The sequence below is a fragment of the Corvus cornix genome, chromosome 1A, assembly GCF_000738735.6.
Source record: "Corvus cornix cornix isolate S_Up_H32 chromosome 1A, ASM73873v5, whole genome shotgun sequence".
Taxonomy (NCBI): domain Eukaryota; kingdom Metazoa; phylum Chordata; class Aves; order Passeriformes; family Corvidae; genus Corvus; species Corvus cornix.
In genome coordinates this window covers 46,903,283-46,921,840 of record NC_047057.1, presented here as the reverse complement: position 1 = coordinate 46,921,840, position 18,558 = coordinate 46,903,283, and the positions used below count along the sequence as shown (strand labels likewise).

General features: G+C 43.0%; 3 protein-coding genes across 3 annotated transcripts in view; 2 read left to right on the top strand and 1 right to left on the bottom strand.

The window, feature by feature from the left end:
- The window catches only part of NUP205 (nucleoporin 205), a 47,524-nt gene extending 43,349 nt beyond the window's left edge, over nucleotides 1-4,175 (top strand). Inside the window, exons 40-43 of the mRNA XM_039571673.1 lie at nucleotides 344-467; nucleotides 1,232-1,360; nucleotides 2,083-2,156; nucleotides 3,260-4,175. Of these exons, the coding sequence (XP_039427607.1) occupies nucleotides 344-467; nucleotides 1,232-1,360; nucleotides 2,083-2,156; nucleotides 3,260-3,412 (480 nt within the window). The 3' untranslated portion in view covers nucleotides 3,413-4,175. The remainder of the gene's footprint in view (nucleotides 1-343; nucleotides 468-1,231; nucleotides 1,361-2,082; nucleotides 2,157-3,259) is intronic.
- Nucleotides 4,176-4,690: 515 nt separating this feature from the next.
- Nucleotides 4,691-10,875, top strand: ARL1 (ADP ribosylation factor like GTPase 1). The gene is made up of 6 exons (XM_039571674.1): nucleotides 4,691-4,964; nucleotides 6,810-6,947; nucleotides 8,239-8,320; nucleotides 9,302-9,413; nucleotides 10,123-10,301; nucleotides 10,494-10,875. The coding sequence occupies exons 1-6, from the start codon at nucleotides 4,961-4,963 to the stop codon at nucleotides 10,522-10,524; spliced, it is 546 nt and encodes a 181-aa protein (XP_039427608.1). The 5' UTR covers nucleotides 4,691-4,960; the 3' UTR covers nucleotides 10,525-10,875.
- A 470-nt stretch (nucleotides 10,876-11,345) lies between these two features.
- UTP20 (UTP20 small subunit processome component) overlaps nucleotides 11,346-18,558 on the bottom strand; it is a 63,885-nt gene continuing 56,672 nt past the window's right edge. The window contains exons 55-62 of the mRNA XM_010410745.4: nucleotides 17,635-17,766; nucleotides 16,352-16,484; nucleotides 14,968-15,167; nucleotides 14,538-14,609; nucleotides 13,879-14,145; nucleotides 13,071-13,197; nucleotides 12,094-12,239; nucleotides 11,346-11,749 (exon numbers count right to left, since the gene is read on the bottom strand). Of these exons, the coding sequence (XP_010409047.3) occupies nucleotides 11,594-11,749; nucleotides 12,094-12,239; nucleotides 13,071-13,197; nucleotides 13,879-14,145; nucleotides 14,538-14,609; nucleotides 14,968-15,167; nucleotides 16,352-16,484; nucleotides 17,635-17,766 (1,233 nt within the window). The 3' untranslated portion in view covers nucleotides 11,346-11,593. The remainder of the gene's footprint in view (nucleotides 11,750-12,093; nucleotides 12,240-13,070; nucleotides 13,198-13,878; nucleotides 14,146-14,537; nucleotides 14,610-14,967; nucleotides 15,168-16,351; nucleotides 16,485-17,634; nucleotides 17,767-18,558) is intronic.

Genomic DNA, 18,558 nt, shown 5'->3' with positions numbered 1-18,558 from the left:
GCTCCAAAGCATCTTAGATAAGCAAGTAGTTCCATTCTTGTGCATATTCTTTTCTACTGTTGGTGAAGGGGGTCAATAGAATGAGTGATCTAAAACTTAAGGGGAAAATATTTGGCTTAACTTTGTAAAAGTTGTGATTTTCATTATAGTTGCTTGGGGATATGTTTCACTTTTCCATTTTTTGGTCAGCAAGATTATGCAAATTCAAAATAGAGAGCAAGTTTTTAAAGAAATAGTAGCTAACAAGAAAGCTCTAGATACTAATAAGTAATCTTATTTGCTTATTTTTCTTGATGTTTTGTGATTTGCTACAGTCTTTCTGTTTTTTCTCTTCCTGTCACAGTTGTGTCAGTCAGTTATGCCAGCTGGGGTTGACAAGATTTCCACTTCCCAAAAGTACGTCTTGGCAAGGCGGCGCCTGGTAAAGCTAATAAATAACCGAGCCAAGCTGCTCTCCCTCTGTTCCTGTATCCTTCTAAAATTGAAATGACTCTCAAGGTGATGCTCCAGAAAAGCAGAGAGATAGACACAGGGTTTTTTTACCTGGATTTCTGACCACTTTGAGCAAAATTTTTTTACAAAAACTAAATTTGAAATACTGACAATTAACTTAGGAGACTATTGCTCTGCTATTACTAGAATGCAAATGTTTTCAAGTTGGTAATTCCCATTTTGAGACCCTGCTAGGACTTTCTGCAGCATGATAATAAAGGAATTGTTACAGCCCAGCTCTTCAATTTAGTATTCAGACCCCCTAAACATTCACACGTGTCCAAGTGTGGTGGAAGAAATACTCAGAAAAATAATTTTGATGTGCCTATCAAAATAGGAGTTTCTAGCCTTATAGTCAACCTGGCATAAACCTGAATCTCATACACATCAGTAATTCTATGGAAATAACCAGTCACGGACAAAAGAATTGTCTTCAACAGATCAGAATTTTCCTCTGTAACCTCCCTTGGGAAAGATGTGCTCTTGCACACTGGGCTGTTATCAGCAAAGATGTTACTGCCATCCCAGCTTTATAACCTTGGCTTTAATTCACTGGCTGCAGCTGAGGTACCTTTACAAACCACATGAGTGATCCATCACTGGGCCGTGACCGTGGAGGAGGTGACAGGTGGTTGAGCTGACATCTTCAGCTGCTTCCAAGTGTGTAAATATGCTCATACAGTAAATATACAACCCAAAGACAATCAAATTGGAGTCCTTCACTGAGATGTGTCTGCAGATATTATAGAAATATGTCTCTTCATTCTTTGGCGCCATCTGGAACACTACCTACTGCACTGCACACCCACTGACTCCCAAGACCCACTGCTGTCCTCTAGGATGTCATTTAAGAAAGGAAGGCTGCAAGGTAAAATTTCTCAAACATCAGAGTGCCTTTGAATAACTTCTCATGGTTAGCTTTAAAACTGATCTGCTACTTGTAATGTCTTGCCTTTTATATTTAATAGAAGAGATTTTATTTGGATTTGGCACACCTTTGGATATTCCACTGTAGAAATGGCAATACTGATAATGTTTACTCACAGACTTTTGGGGTTTGTATATTACAAACAACCTCTTAAGGAAAGTAAAAGTAACTATTTTTTTTATTTCTGCTCTTGAAACTGCAAAACAAAGTGAAGTTCAGCTAATATAATCAGATCAGTGATCCAAAATAGTTTATAGGAAAATATTTCAATATAATAATCTAAGATGAAATTAAGAAATAAAGTTAATACTGGTGCTTTTAGAAGTATTTTTAGAATTAGAGCCATCATTGATTCACCAGAAGATTTTAAATTCCTTGAATGTTTTTTTTTTTAAAAAAGAAAAATGGAAGGAAATCAGAGAGAGGGGATTTGGGGAAGAGTCTTTTGCTTAAAGTGCCATGTTGTATGATCAAAATTATTTATGACTCACTCTTTATGTATTTTCTCTAAATCATTTAAGTCAAAAGATTAGTGTAATTTCTAATGCATAAGCTTACTTTTGGACGAAACTGGAACACTGTTTTAAATTTGTTATATGACTTGATACAGAGATAGTGTGGAGCAGCCCACATAATTTTAACATCTCATTTTCTATTGCCAGATTCTTTTGGTTCAGAGCCAAGCTTGGATTTCAGTAGTGGACTGAATCGAGTGAGCCAGCATGATATAGACCAGGTGAGATGTGACAGTCGGCTGCAGGGTACAGAATGCTCCTGGCTACCATGCAGCTATTGGGAGCAGTCTGACTGTTGCTGTCCCACTTCTGAACAACCTGCAGGAACACCAACAGCACATAACTTCATTTAGGATTAGTGAGGCATTACAAAATTGTTTTGGAAGATATTGTGAAATAGGTGGCACTTGTGCTGCTGTGCATGTATCTTCAAATCTTAATACAGAGTGTTAAGTAAAAAATGAACTATACTTACAAAATAGAGTAATCATTCTTTTTCTCTTACCAACCAGTCAAGTGGTGGGTTTTTAATAATGGCTTTCTGAAAACACCAGTTGTCCTTGAAAGACCTGCAACATGAGGGCAAATTTCCCAATTTTCTGTGGTCCTCCAACTGCTCACTACAGGTCAGCTTTAGCTAGGCTATAGAGAAATGAGATCAAAAGCGTAACAGGAGTTGAGGAGACTATAAAATGTGAATGCTAGAACAGAAGTAATTTCCACTCACACAGCAATTTAATAGTTTGTGTAAATTTGATGCAGAGGTGGCAGGAAAAAAAGATATTTATTAATAAATCCCACTGACATTTCTATGGCTGTGCAGGAAAAAAAACCCCTTGCTTGTCAAAACTGCAGTCTCAAGTACCTTTCTATGATCTAGAATTGTAAGAAAAATTGCTGTGTGTTTTGTGATGAGGTATCTGTCATTTATTTAATTTGTTCAAAAGCAAACTGTACAATATCATCTTGGTAAAATACTTAGAATGTAGTTAATTCAGTGACCTCTTACATATGCATAAATGAAAAGATGTTGTTGGTGCACAACAACACCTTTAAGGGCTCTCTAAAGAGCCCTTAAAGGACTAGGAAAATTTTAATTGGAAGACGTGTTTGTATGACTGTAAGTGAAGAAGCTGAATTATAACTAATAATTCCTAAAACAGAATAAGCAGTACTTACTAGAGAAGTTAGAAAACCCCATTCTTTGGAAAGCAGTTCAGAGAATAAATCATAGTGAAGGGGTTGACAGGCAGTGGATTATAAGCTGGCACTTCAGGAAGAGAAGATTTTGTATTGATGACTGCATCAAATCTCTGTTTCTCAGCTCCAGCTGGAAGCCACGAACAGCTTTGGTGAATCTCTGCAGAAGAAGCTTCTGGACATCGAAGGTTTATATTCCAAGGTTCGCTCACGATACACCTTTATCCAAGCTCTCGTTAGACGTATCCGTGGTCTCCTAAGGATATCAAGGACCTAAAAGACTCTTGATACATGCTGCTTGCCCAGTGAAGCAGTGTACTGGGGCAGGCCTTCTGGATCATCGCATTTTATAGATCAAGCATTTTCTAAATACTGTCAAAATTATTTTGTTACTTTTTTTTTATCCCTGTGGATGAGTTTTGTGTATTCTTTCCTACTGCTCGCAACTTGACATAAAAAATAAAGGATTGTTTTTGACTGAGTTATGAATAATGTAAAATTTCAAGCAAGAAAGAATTCTAATGGAGGATATCAAGGAAACAGGAAGTGCTGCAGCTGTGATGATACTACATTTGTTGATGCTTTCAGAGAAAACTAAAACATCTTTGTCTGTGTTGTTCCTGTTTCACACACAGATTTAATGAAACCATAGGGTTCATGTTTCATCACTTGCAGACTGATTACTGTGGTGTGGATTTTATATTCATTTTGCACTGTGAACTGCTAATTTCTGCTCCCCCTCCTCCTGCTGTTTTTTCAGCTGAAAGAAGTCCAAGCTGCTTCTCTTTGAAAAAGTTTAAAATGAGAAAAGTGATAAAAGTCATGGAAGGTGATGGCTATAGGTTTGGGTTCTTATGGCTGGAGGAGTAAAGGTTTCTGTGCTTTTCTTGCTGCAACACAAGTATAAAGACAGAATAAAGCGCATGGGGCGGAAGTCAGCAATCTTGAATGGTAGGTTGGTTCTGTAGTTAGATTGTTCTCCTATGAAACATTCCTTGTATCTTCTGGAAAAAAGCTATTAAAGAAAGCATAATCATTGATTATTGACAAGAGCTCTGTTGCACCTCTCCCTTAACTCAGTCAGACTTATGGCCTAGTTTACATGTGCCTTGTACACTGTTTCCTCTAAATTTTCGTTACATAATCGTTAACATTTTTTATGCTTTTATGTTTACTTATCTGCACAGCCTAATCACATGGATGACATCATTTTTACGGAGGGATGATGCCAGCGCTGCTGTCAGGTGTGGCTTGTTAGCTGTTCCACAGGAGCAGCTTGGTATTAATGTTTTACCCAGCTGCACTTTGGCTGTTGAGTTTCACCAGCGTCTTCCTTGTGTGTCCACCACTCTCGGAGAAAACCAAGCCCAAATCCAATACCCTAATCTGGGCATTGTGCTGGCTCCGAGGAATCCAGGCTCCCGCTGTGGCAGGAGGCTCTCGGTGCTGCCGGGCTGCGGTGGCAGCGGGGAGGCCCCGGGCCGGTGACGCCGCCGGGCTGCGCCCCGCCCCTCGCGCTCCCGCCGCCGCAGATTCGTCAGGCGCTGGCCCCGGCGCTGCCGGTTTTATTCCCTAAACCTTTCTCCCCGCTCCCCTTCCCGCCCGGGCGTGTCCAGGGAGGGCGCGGGGAAGGTCCCGCTCTCAGACCGTTCCCTGCTGGCCGGGGGCGCTTCCGGGCTCCGTGTGTCGAAACGGCGGCGGGAGCGGGCGCGGAGCGCTTTGTTTACTCGCCGGCGTTCGACGTGGAGCCGGGCGGCGGCGGCAGGGCCAGCGCGGCGAGGGCAACGGAGCGGGGCGGGCCGGAGCGGCGGCGGAGCGGCTCGACATGGGTGAGGAGCGGGCGCGACGCGGCCGCCCGAGGGGTCCCGTCCCTCACTCCCCTTCCCGGCGGCCGTAGAGGCGGGGGCGGCGGGGAGGGCGGACGGGTCGGTGCTGAGCCCTCCCGCGGGGAGGGACGGGCTCCTGCCCGCCGGCGGCGGGAGGCCGAGGCTGAGGGCCGCGCTCGGGCGGTGCCCACATGCGCTCGGGCCAGGCCCTGCCCGCGGGCCGGTTCCCGGACAGCCGCCGCTGGAGCGCCCGGAGGCCGCGGTGGAGCTGCCTTGCGATGGCGAATCGTCCGTGCAGCGGCAGGAGGGTGTGTTCGGGCATATCCTGATGCTTCTGTGCTCCTGACACCTGGGAAAATTAAACTCTGCATCAAGTCTCTGAAGGGCTGCTAATAAGGAGTGAATGAGGAGAGAAGGTCTTGCAGACTAGTAAATTTAAGAGAGGCCCTGAATCTGAGGGTTAAGTGATTGACGTGAACCTATCTTATTGCAGATGGTATTTGAGCAGTGGTTTAGTGTGGGAAAAGCATACACAATTGCATATAAAAAGAGGAAGTGAGAGATGTCTGGCTGCAAGCAAAGTTACGGACTGAATTTTCGAATCTTAGGCCTCCATGCAGCCAGTGGTAGCTTTCTACTTGTGATGTTTCTGTTGAAATACCTTTCCCAGCTGAGTTCTCTTAAGGTTATTTGCCTGTCTGGCAATAAGAGGTGCCATGAGCAGCGCTATGCAGACTGGCAACTGATGGTCCCTTATACCTTCTCTTTTCCAGGTCTGTAGTGTGTATGGCTTCTCTGGTGGGATGGGCTTAGAAGAAATAAAGCAACTTGTTATCAGTCTGAATTCCTTCTGAAATTTAAGCATGCTTGCTCCTAAGCTCGTTGCTCCCTCCTTTCCATGGAAAGGCTTCACAGATGCCTAGACAGGCAAACACAGGAAATAATTTTTATTAAAACATCTTTCAGTAAGATTTTGGTTGCACATCTTCATTAATTTGTCTCTGATATATTTATCAGTGTCATCAGTGATTCTGGCTTGTTGGATGTTTCATTATCTTTTGCAGGCTTTACCTGTATTTACAAAATTATGATTTAACATATGTTTGTTATAAAAATCATTGCAAAAAATGTAATTGTTACTGGCTTAGAACACTAGTATTGTTTCTAGGATTAAAAATCTAGTAGGCATAAATCAGATACTAGCCTGGCCACAAGTACTCTTGCATGCATTTAGAGAATAAATGAGATGCTGGGGCAAGCCAGTTTTGGAAAAAAGAATGAGAAGGACATTTAAAATCAGCTCCTAGACTTCTCTATAGCATTAATGTACTTGATTTAGTGCAGCTTTGCTGTTTGTAATGAACTGATTTAACATGTACTTACTGATTTATACCTAATTTTAAGAAAAAAAGAAGTGGATGGTTCTATGGAAGACCATAAACATCTTCTGATGCTGAATTTTTTCAGGCTTCTTTTGGTCCTTGTATAGTCTCTGGCACTGAAAAGATAAGAGTCTGATGCAAGAAGAAAAGAAGATGACTCAGATTTTGGCAAATGAGAGAAAAGGAAAAAATAGAAGTGTAACTGCAGTGAGAAAGCTTGATGCTGCTGCTGCAACATAATTTGCTGGAGTGAGCTACCATAGAACCATAAAATGGCAACATAAACCAGGAGGACATAATGTAGTTGAGCACACAGCCATCTGGGCAACAACCTGAACTTGTCTTTTTTCAGTGGAGAAAAGAAGCATCTTGTAGTCAGTAAGAAATGAGGTCGGTCTGTCTGCCTTTGCATATCCTCCACAGAGCTGGCTGACGTTGAAATGTCTTTCTCTTCTGCTTTTTGTAGGGGGCTTTTTCTCCACCATCTTTTCCAGTTTGTTTGGAACTCGAGAGATGAGGATTCTCATCCTGGGGCTGGATGGAGCAGGAAAAACAACCATTCTCTACAGGTTACAAGTTGGAGAAGTTGTGACCACCATTCCGAGTAAGTGATCTGCCCATAGGGAGTATATTTGCCTGTAGCTCTAACACATAAACTTTGCCAGCTGAACTTACTGTACTCTTCCTTCATAAACAAAAGGACCTTGTGTTGTGGGAGCCTTGCACTGCTGTATCCAAGAATTTTTCTTGGATAAAAGTATTACAAAAGAATACTTTATGCTGCCCTGCAAAATGCAAAAAGCATTTGACCTCAAGATTGTTAGCATGATTTGGCAGGCTGACCATGATAGGTAACAGTGGACTGCATAATTCCTTCGTTTCCAAACACAGCTATTATGTGAATTCCAGAGGTCACTGTTGCTGTACATAGGATGGTGTCAGTAAATCATACCTTTTTTTTTGACAAGGGTTATATAAACACTTGTTTAACATGGAGAAGAAGAAATCAGATGATTTAACCTTACGTTCTGTAGAAAATGTAACAAGACTCAATGTGAGGTTTCATGGAAGAAGATGATGCTTATTTAAAAAAATGTAGCTGATTTCACCACTTGTCTTGGCATTCATGCAGCCACACACACTGGGCCAAGTGTTCTGGCCATGATTGCTCTGTGTAACATGAAGGACAAGGGATGCTTGACTTTTCTGTCCTTGTCATGTCTGTTGTGTTCCTCCTGAATCTGACTTTGTTCAGGCCTCTGTTACCTTCTAGAAGCCGCGCTTGCTGGGCTATACTCTTTTTGCCCAAGGGTTTTGCTTATTTCACCCTCTATAAATTTTAAGCACCCTATGCCCACTGTTCACTTTCCTGTGCTGTGTTTCCCTGGGCTGGCAGGAAAAGGAATGACATATGTGATACTGCAGCCTAGTTGCCATCTTCCAGACATCAGTATCGAGTCCTCTGCTGAGAAGTTGGTTCTGCTTTGGTTCTGCTGTGGTTCTTATGAGCGTGCAGACCTTGTGTGGACAGGAAGCACACATTCCTTAGTGCTCTCTTGCTGTCAGTTGTGTACGTGGTTATCACAGCAGGCCAGTTCTTCAGCCCTTGCTCTGTTTCTTTTGGTGATTTTAGGCACACTGCTGTGGATTTTTGCCAACCTTAGCATTCGTTACAAATCTCTAAAATATGTTTACGATGTGGTTTTATTGTTCAAAGAAGAAAAATTTCTGCATTATTTTGAATCATGTTTGTTGGGGTAACTTCGCAAAAGGCATGAACTTCATTGTGCAGCTACTGAGACTTTTCAGGTCTGAAAATCTTAAACTAAGTGTCGTGGTATTCTTCAGAAAAACAGGAAAATCACCAACAGTGAAATTGTTTAACTTTGTTTCAGCCATTGGCTTCAATGTTGAGACGGTGACCTACAAGAATCTGAAATTTCAAGTCTGGGACTTAGGAGGACAGACAAGCATAAGGTAAGAGATTTCTTAAAGTCAATTAACTTTCTCTAAAGAGTGCCAGGTTCTTGGAATACTCTTAGCAGGGACTTCTGCAAATTGGTTTTAAAAACAGCCCATTCTCAGGAAAGCATTTTCATCTGATGGAATTCAGTTTGTAAAACTTGTGATGCACTACAGATTGGAAAAAACCAAGCAAGTGTTTTTTCATTTGTATTCAGTTTTGCTTTGAAAAACAAATTCATTAGTGTAGGAGGCAATTGAGTAGCATTCTGAGAAAGAGTGGAGGGGGTGATAAAAACCCAAAAGGATACTTCCTAGCTTTGCACTCTTAAGAATATTGAAGTTGGATTTAGGTATAGACAGTAATTTTTAGCAAGCTTCATAAGTTTTGTAATGAGTCATTATCAGTACAATCCCTGTACATTCAGTACATTACCCTGTACAATCCTTTAGTGATTCCTTCTTCAGTGCTCAATAGCAAGGTGTAGCGTAGTTAGTTAGGAAGGAAGGTGCAGTCAGTGAGATAAAGGTTCCTTCCCTTAGTTTCAGTACAGTAATTCTGCAAAAGGTGGTTTGTTTTGATCCTTGTTAGTTACTTGCCTGTATTAATTAGTCATTTAAGATTTCTCTGGTTATCCTTCTTTGGTGACTGTAATGAAGATGCTTGTGTCTTTAAACTTTCTATGCTTTTCTGTCCCTCAGTTATGGACCTAATGTCCTGCAGTCTGATTCCCAAATAAATCTGTCCCCAGCATTTCTGTTCTTTTCCTGTTTTCAAGCTGCTTTTTATTTGCTTTGTGTTGGACTTTTTTCTTTTTCCTGCCTTGGAGAGTATTTGTATTGTCTGTTCATTTTTGAAGTCTCCTACTTGCCTCCTGGGGTCTTTCACCCCAGAGACAGTTTTTACTTCCTCTGGGTGATCTGTGTTTAATTATCTGGCTAAAAAGAATTGCTTACATGCAAATGCCATGACTGGAACTTCTCTCTCCTCTGCAGGCCCTACTGGCGGTGTTACTATTCGAACACAGACGCTGTCATTTATGTAGTGGACAGCTGCGATCGAGACAGAATTGGCACTTCAAAATCAGAGCTTGTTGCTATGTTAGAGGTAAGAAAACAAGGATGACAGTTGTTATCAGTAAAAAATTGAGAAATTAAAACTTTTTCTTTGGAGTGAATGTGAAATTTGATTCAGTGAATCAAGTGAAGCTCAGCTTCACTTGTGAAGCTTCAGCCCTCAGCACAGCCCATGCAACACTTTGGACTGAAAAAAGCACTGAATACTCTGCAGGTATTTCATGGGTTTGTGCAGCTTTATCTGGGCAGTTAATTTCATGGTGCCTTGTGGTCCTATGAAAATTCACCTGCCTGCCAGGACAGCTGCTCAGTACTGCAGTGGTGGCAAAATCAGGCCCTGAAGGATTGACAGTAATTAGTATCCTACTATGTTTTGAAGCTGAAGAACACATGTAGAACAGGGTACTATAAGTAAGATGAGTTGAGCAACACTTCCTTTCTCTCTCTTCCCCTGCCCCTCAAAATACCTGCAAGCTCATTTAATGTGCCTTGTTAAATCCAACTACCAGCTTGTTTCATAATTTGCACTGGCCATGTTTTGAAACTGCCCCTATGGGGGTATCATACTGGAATTCAAAATAAACACCATTCTTTCACTGAAGAATTTTCTACAGAACAGAAATCAGCAAACAAAATCATTGAGAGCTGCTGAAATTCCTTTTTATTATACAGGTTTTCTCTCCTTAAATAAATTCTGTAGAAGTCTCTGCAACAACTTCCACGATTTCCCTTTCTTTTAGGAAGAAGAGCTGAAGAAAGCCATTTTGGTGGTGTTTGCAAATAAACAGGACATGGAACAGGCCATGACTCCCACAGAAATGGCAAATGCCCTTGGCTTACCAGCTTTGAAGGACCGAAAATGGCAGATATTCAAAACCTCTGCAACTAAAGGCACGGGGCTTGATGAAGCAATGGAATGGTGAGTACCAGTCTAGTTATGCTTCATTCCTAGGCTTAATTTTACAGATTTGGTAGGGGTTTTTGTAAGACTGGATTTGTGGATGGTCTGACATAAAGGAGTCCACAGTAGAAGAATGACTGGTTTTCTCCTGGAAGTATTTCAGCAGAATTGAAATGACTTTCCAGTAAACTGACTTAACCTTGTTCCTAGGTTGGTGGAGGCCTTGAAGAGCAGACAGTGATACAAAACTGACCAAGTGCAAGGAAGTCTCAGCTATAGCCAGCATCATCCTTTCTGCAGTTAAGTATTTTCAGGCCACAGCTACTTGTAAATAGGACAGATTTGAATTTGACTTCTGTAATGTGGATGCCTCTCTTGAACTGTAAAACTGAAATAAGTGAATGTCTGTGTACATTATCATACTCCATTTCTTTCTTTTTGTTTAAAGAATGTACTTATGTTAATTTGTATGAAAGTCTTACTTGCTGGGAAAATAGGGGTTTTTTTGTCATCCCTTCTTCCTTTGGTGGTTTTGGTGGCCAGCATATTGGTGTGGATAGAACACTAATAAAATCTGGAACTGTCAGCTATACCCAGGGGCGTGTTGCTTGCTAGAGGCTGCTTGCTTGCCGCTTGCTTTACAGAAGTCCAAGTGCTGCCAGTTCAGCAGCCACGTAGCTGAACACCTGCAGAGGTTTCCTTAGGCTGGTATTGTTCTACTTCGTAACCCTTCAGTGCAGACACCCTGTTACAGTGAAGTACAGCAACGAAGCACAAGTAGTGCACCTCTGGCTGCCAACATGGCATTCAGTGGGTGTCTGAAAGGAAAATCAGTGTCTTCAGTAGACCCCTACTGCCCTGATGTTCCAGGGCCATAACTTCAATTTAACTTCCACCTTCATGAGCTGTTGTTCCTGTATTCTCATCTCAGCCAGAAGTGCCAGGTAAGTAGCTCAGTGTAGCTGCAGAAACTGAAGGCCAAATCAAAGTCAGGAGGCAGACTTTTCTCTCTGGGACCAGTGTGTTCACAGGCAGGAATGCAGTCATCACAGAACCCATTTCTTACAAATGAAGTAAAATTTAATATAAAATACCGTAGTTGTTGCCCATTCAACTGTACATGCTCTGGTAAATATACAGGTTTGGAAAAAAATTGAACAGCGTTTATTTAAGATCCTCGATGAAAAAGAGGACATAAAAAATACTAATAAATACAGTTAAAATATGCAAGTACTTTTTAAAACAGTACTTTAGTTCTTTAGCTTGATATTACTTTTCATAAATGAATCCTTCAGGAATGAAAAGCGCTTTCATTCCACCATTGCCAAATCTTTCAGTGCATGACTGCGATGTCGCTTGGCCTTGTACATAGGGCGCAGGGATTCTATTTTTCTCTTCCTGGTTTCTGCTTTATTCTTGTGTCTCTTCAGCTTCCTCCTTGCAGCAATGTCAGGATTTGCTACAGTCTAGGGAGAAATAGTACATTGTTTATTTACAACCAACAACAGGCCCTGTGAACATCAGGAACTTCCTGAGAAGCTGGTAGCTGCTAAGACAATGCATGGATGTTCTTAGGTTCCTCAAAACCGAGGGTATTCAGGCTGCTCTGCCCTTCAGGTAAGCAGGAAAGCATCGCTGTCAGCCAGAACCTGCCCAAGAGGCTGATTATAGAGTTTCTTTGAAGTTTCATAAATGAACTGATGAAACTGTCCTAATTCAAGATGAAGTTCTTCCTCAAACTCCCCGGGCAGCTCTCAAGCCTCTAGAGAAGCCCTATTTCTTTTACTCAGAAGAGAAAGTGGCATCTTACCTGCAAAGCCCTCTGCTTTTTCCTCATTGCTCTTTTCTGGTTGGCCTGTTTCTGCACAGAAGAAAAGGCCAGTGAAAAGGCCTCCAGTCCCACTAACTTCTTGAGAAGTTCTATGATTTCTTGGGAAAGGTTCTTCAGTGTTGGATCTATTAAAACACAACTGGCTTACTTAATCTTTTCAGCATATGGAATGAAAGCCAAGAGCATAGTATGGATTCCTCTTTCTTTAATAAAGGATGGCTGCAGTGATTGACCTTGCCCAAACCAGCGCTTGGTTCTTCACCAGCTTTCCCAGAGAACCGAGTGGCTTTTCAACCAGCAAACAAAAAATAATGCTTCTGAGAAGCAGAAACTTTTTTGAAGGACAAAAGCATCCCAAAGGTGAAGTACAAGTGACTTTCTATATATAGCTACCTAGGGTTCTAGTGGAATAGGCTTTGTTGGAAATAAAAGATGATTCCAGCCTTGTCAGTCAGCATTTTGGTAAGCAAAACAAGGGCTGGCTAATTGTTGGAATCACTAATTAGTGGCAATGTATTAACTACAATCACTGTGAAAAAAATTTATATTGGGGGTGAAAAAAGGCTACAAAGAAGTGCTAAGGGAAAACTGAGAGCAAGGCAAATATTTCCCTCAGTCTTTCAAACAGTTCTTCCAAGTTCCTCTCCTCAGCAAGGACTCCGTGAGTCCTGCCACCATGAGCCCACCCTCGAGTACTACACTTTTCCCACTACACCACATGCTCAGGCTTTACCCACTTGCACACAGAAGCGTGCCTAACTTCATTCCAGTCTCTGAACATGCAGATTTCTATTTCAGCTGACATACACTGTCCTCCCTGGTGTTTTGGTTAGACAGCAAGTAGATGAAATTACTGATTACAGTATCAACACCTCAAGACAAAAGGAATGGCAGGTGGTGTTTGTACTGAAGCACAGCTGTGATGCACATTCCTCTCTGTGAGGGAAATCCCTTACCTTGCTCTGCATAGTTGCTGTTCAGCTCCCTGTACAGAGGGGTGAGAATTGTTGGAAGGTAGGGCTTGATCCTGTCTTGCCCCAGATCCACCGAGATTGCTCCCAGGAACTTAAAGATGCAGCTTCTCTGAAAATAAGTGTGTGGGACATGGAGTAAGGAAGGCTGGAAGGAAACTTCCTGACTGAAGTGCTACAAGAGGGCCAAGCATAACTGTTCAACACAGCAGGTGTTTGTTGTTTTAGACACCTGAGTCACAAACTCACTGCTGTTACAAGGTCTTACTGCATCCAAGTAAGCCTGTTGTGTGAGCTGGGACTGGGCTGGCAGCTGTTGACACTTTGAACAACAGGCTTGTTCTCACTGTCCTCAACTGAGGCAGCTGAAGACATGAAAGCTCTACTTAACTCTGCACCATGGGGAACCACAGTGCTTTTCCTGATGCTCTCCCACACATCCCCTCCCCTTCTCCTAGCAAGTTACACTCCACACTGCCATTCCCCTGCCTGCATAAGCCTAGTGCTCTTGGGCATTCAAAGGCACTGCTCTGTCCCCTTCAGCTTGGTGCCTTGGGGTTTACCACTCTTCCACCACCCTGCAGGAGGCTGGAAACATCAGCAAGAACCAGACTGGCACAATCCTTTCCCGAGAACCCCAAACTGAAAGGCTTGTTTCCTCAGCACCTACTAATCCTTGCTTCAGTGCCAGCTCACAGCACCCTCTGCACCTTGTCCCCTAAAAGCAAAGAGCAGCACTATCCTGTAGAAGTGCCCACCCCATCAAAAGCAGTGGGACTAACCCTGTTCTTACCTTTAAAGGGACCTTAGGGGAATATGCTGCTTCTCTCTTTGCCATGACAGAGAGCTTCTTCATTAACCACAGCAGTGTGGCTGGCTGGCCTTTCTCTTGCGTGTCCTCTCTTTCTTCCTCTCCTTGAGCAGAAGTATCTTTCTCATCCTCTGAGACCTCCTGCTCTTCCACTTCACAGCTGAGTTCTCCACCTGCCTCTTTACCTTCTTCTGAGGCAGGGGCTAGCAAGTAAACAACTTTAGCCACAAAAAGTAAATTCTTTATAACCTGAAGTGTGGAAACACAGGAGTCAGTCACTGTGGGTTCCCTCTGTAAGCACCAGGGCATGTAAGAGCCAAGACTTGATCTGAAAGAGGAACTTGCCAACCCAGGAGTCTGCAATGGCAGAGCCCAGTCCTGACCTGCATAGTGCTCCCCCTTTCTGTCCCTACCACCCCGCAGTAGGCCACCACACCACAACAGGGACTTTCTGGGTCCTCAAGAGGCCCACGGCTGCTCAGATGCCCTCAGCAGACAGCAGCTGGCCCTGAACTGTGTATTTGCCCTGAGCCACGACCAGCAGACAGCAGCAGTGCTGTCCTGACTAGGACACAATGTCCCTCACATGCCAGGGCCTGCTCTGTGCCTTCCTGCAGTCCCAGACAGGCTCCTGCCCTTACCTGCTCACTCAGAGACATGTCCAGGAACTTGGACTGCAGCTGATGGCAGAATGCAAACACGAGTTCCTTCATCTAGGGAAATGAAAAAGGAGAAAGGAATGACTCCATTGAAGGGAGCTGGTAGCAGAGACTCAAAACAGTATGCTGCGGTCACCAAAGGCATTCGCTGGGGAGACCAAAGGATCAGCTCAACACAACTCCTGCCTGCATCTTACAATCTAGAAGAGTATTTTTGTGCTGCTGAGAATAAGACTCCAGAGAAGCCCCCTCCCTGCAGCAGAGACACCTCCTCAAATCCTTTAAGCGATGCGGATTAGGCAGCAGACAAGCAACTAAAAGAGAAATGTGCATGCAAAACTATGAACTATTTTTATGTCCCACTCAGGGAATAGGCATGAGCAGAGAGAAGGAGTAGTACAGACATCATTACCTTTTTGTCCAGTTCAGCAGTCAGGAAGACTATGGATGCAGACAGCTGTGCTGGTGTCTTTTTTCTCTTCCCTGACTTTCTTTCCTTCCATTTGTTGACAAGATCTTCTGGCTTATAAGATGCAAACAACAAGCCAAAGATCTCAGTGGCTGTCAGCCAGACCCAGCTATGAGGATACCACAGGTGAGACTGGACATGATCTGGGGAGAAGAAAACCTCTTTGAGCACAGGAGATGGCCCATTGAGAGCAAAAATAGAACCAGCTCACTCCCAAGAATTACCACAGCATATGCTGCAATAACAAGGTGAATGAAATGAACTGTGCTCATCGGCTCAGAACATAATAAAAGACTTTCTAGCAACTGAATCCAGCCAAAGCAGAAAGCAGCAAAAACCTACAGGTAGACAAATGTCCCCACAGTGATCAGGCATTCCTGAATGCACTCACAGCACTTTGGAACATCCAGAGATGTGGTCACCGCTGAAAGGCAATGCCAACTAGGCAGGAAAAGTGGGCACAACACAAAAAGACATTTGCTCCAATCCTGACTGGCAAATCATGTTTCTGCAATAACTATGGTCCCCTCAGGGACTCAGTGCCACAGCTCATCTGCCCATGATGGCTGGGAACTGGCTGCTGTGAGACTCGTGTCAGCTGGCCCTGCTGCTGATGGTCATATCAAACTCCTGGAGAGAGGCTGAAGATGCTCCAGAGAAGAAATGGAGCTGCCCTCCTGTGTCACCTCTGTCCAAGCTGCCCATCACCAAAATCCAAGATAATAATAATGGTTATCTGCTCTCTCACTAAAGGCACCTGGCAGGCTGGACTGTTCAAAGTCAATAACCAGCCATACCAGGTCTTCTGATTGCAGCAAATGAAGCAATTAAAATCAGGGCAACAAAATGCCAATAAACCAGCCTGATACTGTATACTCTCACACATGGAGAAATTGCTTGAACCAAGTAACTTTCAGGTCTTCACATCCTGACAGACACACAGTATTCAGAGCACTATTACCATGTGTCATCACTTTCTGGCTGGTATGTATGATCAAGGAAATCTCATCTTCTCAGGAGAGCTCAATCTTTTCATCGAGAATGTAATTATAGTGAAACATGCAATAGTTCCAACTATTTGCTCTGGGGGTAATAGAAAGTACGTCCCAGCAACTGAGACAGAGGGTGTCTTGTTTTCATCAACCATGTAACCTTTCTATTACAGCTTCTTTTTCATTGCGCAGTAACTGCTGTGTGTTAGCATTTTGCAGAATGGAAACTTTGTATAACAAAGTTCAGTCATTTATATTAGTGTGTGAAAAACCACAAGGCACACAAAGAAATCTTTCTTGTAATGCAGCTGTAATAATTCCGTAATGATACTTACCCCAGATACTGCTCACAACATCACTGTTCTTGGTTAATTGAATCAAGTTGCACTCTGTGATTAGCTTTTTTACCAGCACAAGAAAGCTGAATAGCAGCCTATCTGCAGCCTTCTCCTCTTCCTCTTCAGTTATCTAATAAAATCAACAAGTCAAGAAAGATACTTATGAGAACCTGAGGAAGCGCTGATTAATCCTCACTAGATAAATTTCAGATCAAGCATTCAAAAAACCAGAAGACTGACTCGTACCCAATTCCCAATATAAACAGAACAGAAACACCTCCACTGAAGCATTTCCTCTGGAGAGAATCTCTGCAGGAGACTGTATTAGAATCATTCTTCTTGTTTTTCATACAGACATTACTATAACAAACTGCTGGGTTTCTAAATGCAAGTAATTACACACATTATGTCTGTGCATGTATTTGTCTGGATTTGATTCTCGTCATTAGAGCCCAGCTGAGTGCAGATTTGCCTGTATCACCTGGGAAGCCCTGAGTTGTTATGACAACACTGTGTGTGCTGCCTGTGGTCCTCACCCTGCTGGCTTGATATAAGTTGTCAGTACATGTCACAGCACAGCATGAGATTACACCAAATTTCTCATCACTGCAGGTATTTTATTTTCATCTCTTGCCAATTTACAGATCCTGAGGTTCTCTTCTCTCTTGTGTAAGGGTGGCATGCTGAACATTAGTAAAATTCATGGCCACTCTCCAGGCACAGTGACTGGGATCCTTTTGGGATTATCACATGCCAAGCAGAACCTGAGGCAGCCTTGTTATTCTGAGTTAATCATGTGCACTAAAAAGATTTTCCATACAACAAAACCATGGTCCGAAGTACAGGAAGGGAACCCCTTTGAAAGTTAAAGCTGTAGGTAACGCTGGACAAAGCAGACAGTCACAAGCCATGCACTCCTGACCTGCAATGCTTACACAAATCTCTGCAGCTAGCAGACACGTTTCCCACATTGCAAGGAGCAATATATCTATTTGCTGGTTACACTTTATGGCTGCAGGCTCAGGCCAGGCAGCTTTACAAAGTTCCTTTTCCCCTTGTGCTGTGACATATGACATCAAATTTGGGCTTACAGGCAAAAAAATATGGTTCTAGGTCAGTGAGGTCCCTTTCAGAACAAATGTGTGTTCTGTGTCTTTCCTCAGTCCTGAGTAAAGACACAAAAATAAGTCCAGCTGTTAAATCTCTCCTACACTTCTTCCCTTTTTCCGTTTTCTTAATTCTCTTTCCTTGAGCTTCATGCATGGAGAAAAGTTACTTACATTTTCAAATTTACTTGGGTTGATTTCTTGTTCAATCAAAGTGAGGACTGCTTCAAGCCGCCGCTCAAACATTACTCCGTTCACTTCAACAAACAAACCACATGCCTGGGCAGCCAACCTCCTGTGTGAGCTCTGACACACAAAAAATAACACCCCTTGTTAACTCTTTATAATCAAACCCTGCAGCTCCCAAGTGCAGGAGCTGGCAGCAACCCTTACCTTCTGCTGGTACCAATAACACCTTAAGAGAACTTGGTTTTCAGAGTACATTGAAAAAAGAGATGCTGCCAGCTAGGCATAAAAGCACCTGGCAGCACAAGTTATTCCTGGGAATGCACCCTAAACCTGAATGCCGGAAGACCTTTTCCATCCCAGTTCCCAACTGCAGAGATCTGGGAGCTACTTCGCAACTCTTCACAATGCAACAGGCAGCTTACAGCTACAAACCAAAACTGAACATATTAAGATGGAAACCAAGATGTTGCAGAATGCTAATTCTATCAGTGTACAGGGACAGAACCTGGGTTCAGCTAGAGGACAGCTTATCACCCAAGCACCCAGATCAAAACAGCAGATCTGGAAGACCAGGTTTGCTGCTTCCAGTTGCTGGCAACAGAATGAAGCATGTCTGAGATAAAGTCAGCACAAAATGCTGGGAACTTTAAGGAATTTGGTCAAATCTCTAACCCGAGAGAAGACTACACTGTGAAATACCTGACCCAAAAGTGGAACTGTTAGAAAGCAGCAAAATGCAGCTGGGAAGTCTGTAGGCTGACCTACAGCATCAGCACATCCCTGTATTTGTGCAGCTTTATGAAGTTGTACCATTTCTTGCTAGAGTCAGGAACGACTAATCCACCAACCCACCAGATCTGGTACTAGCAGTCTCTCACTTGCCTTACTAATCTCAGTCAGCCCTCCAAC

Bases quoted from the DNA above. Each gene is read 5' to 3' on its own strand.
- ARL1 (XM_039571674.1), top strand. The intron at 6,948-8,238 runs GTAAGTGATCTG...ACTTTGTTTCAG, and splicing joins AGTTGTGACCACCATTCCGA to CCATTGGCTTCAATGTTGAG. The intron at 9,414-10,122 runs GTAAGAAAACAA...CCTTTCTTTTAG, and splicing joins AGCTTGTTGCTATGTTAGAG to GAAGAAGAGCTGAAGAAAGC.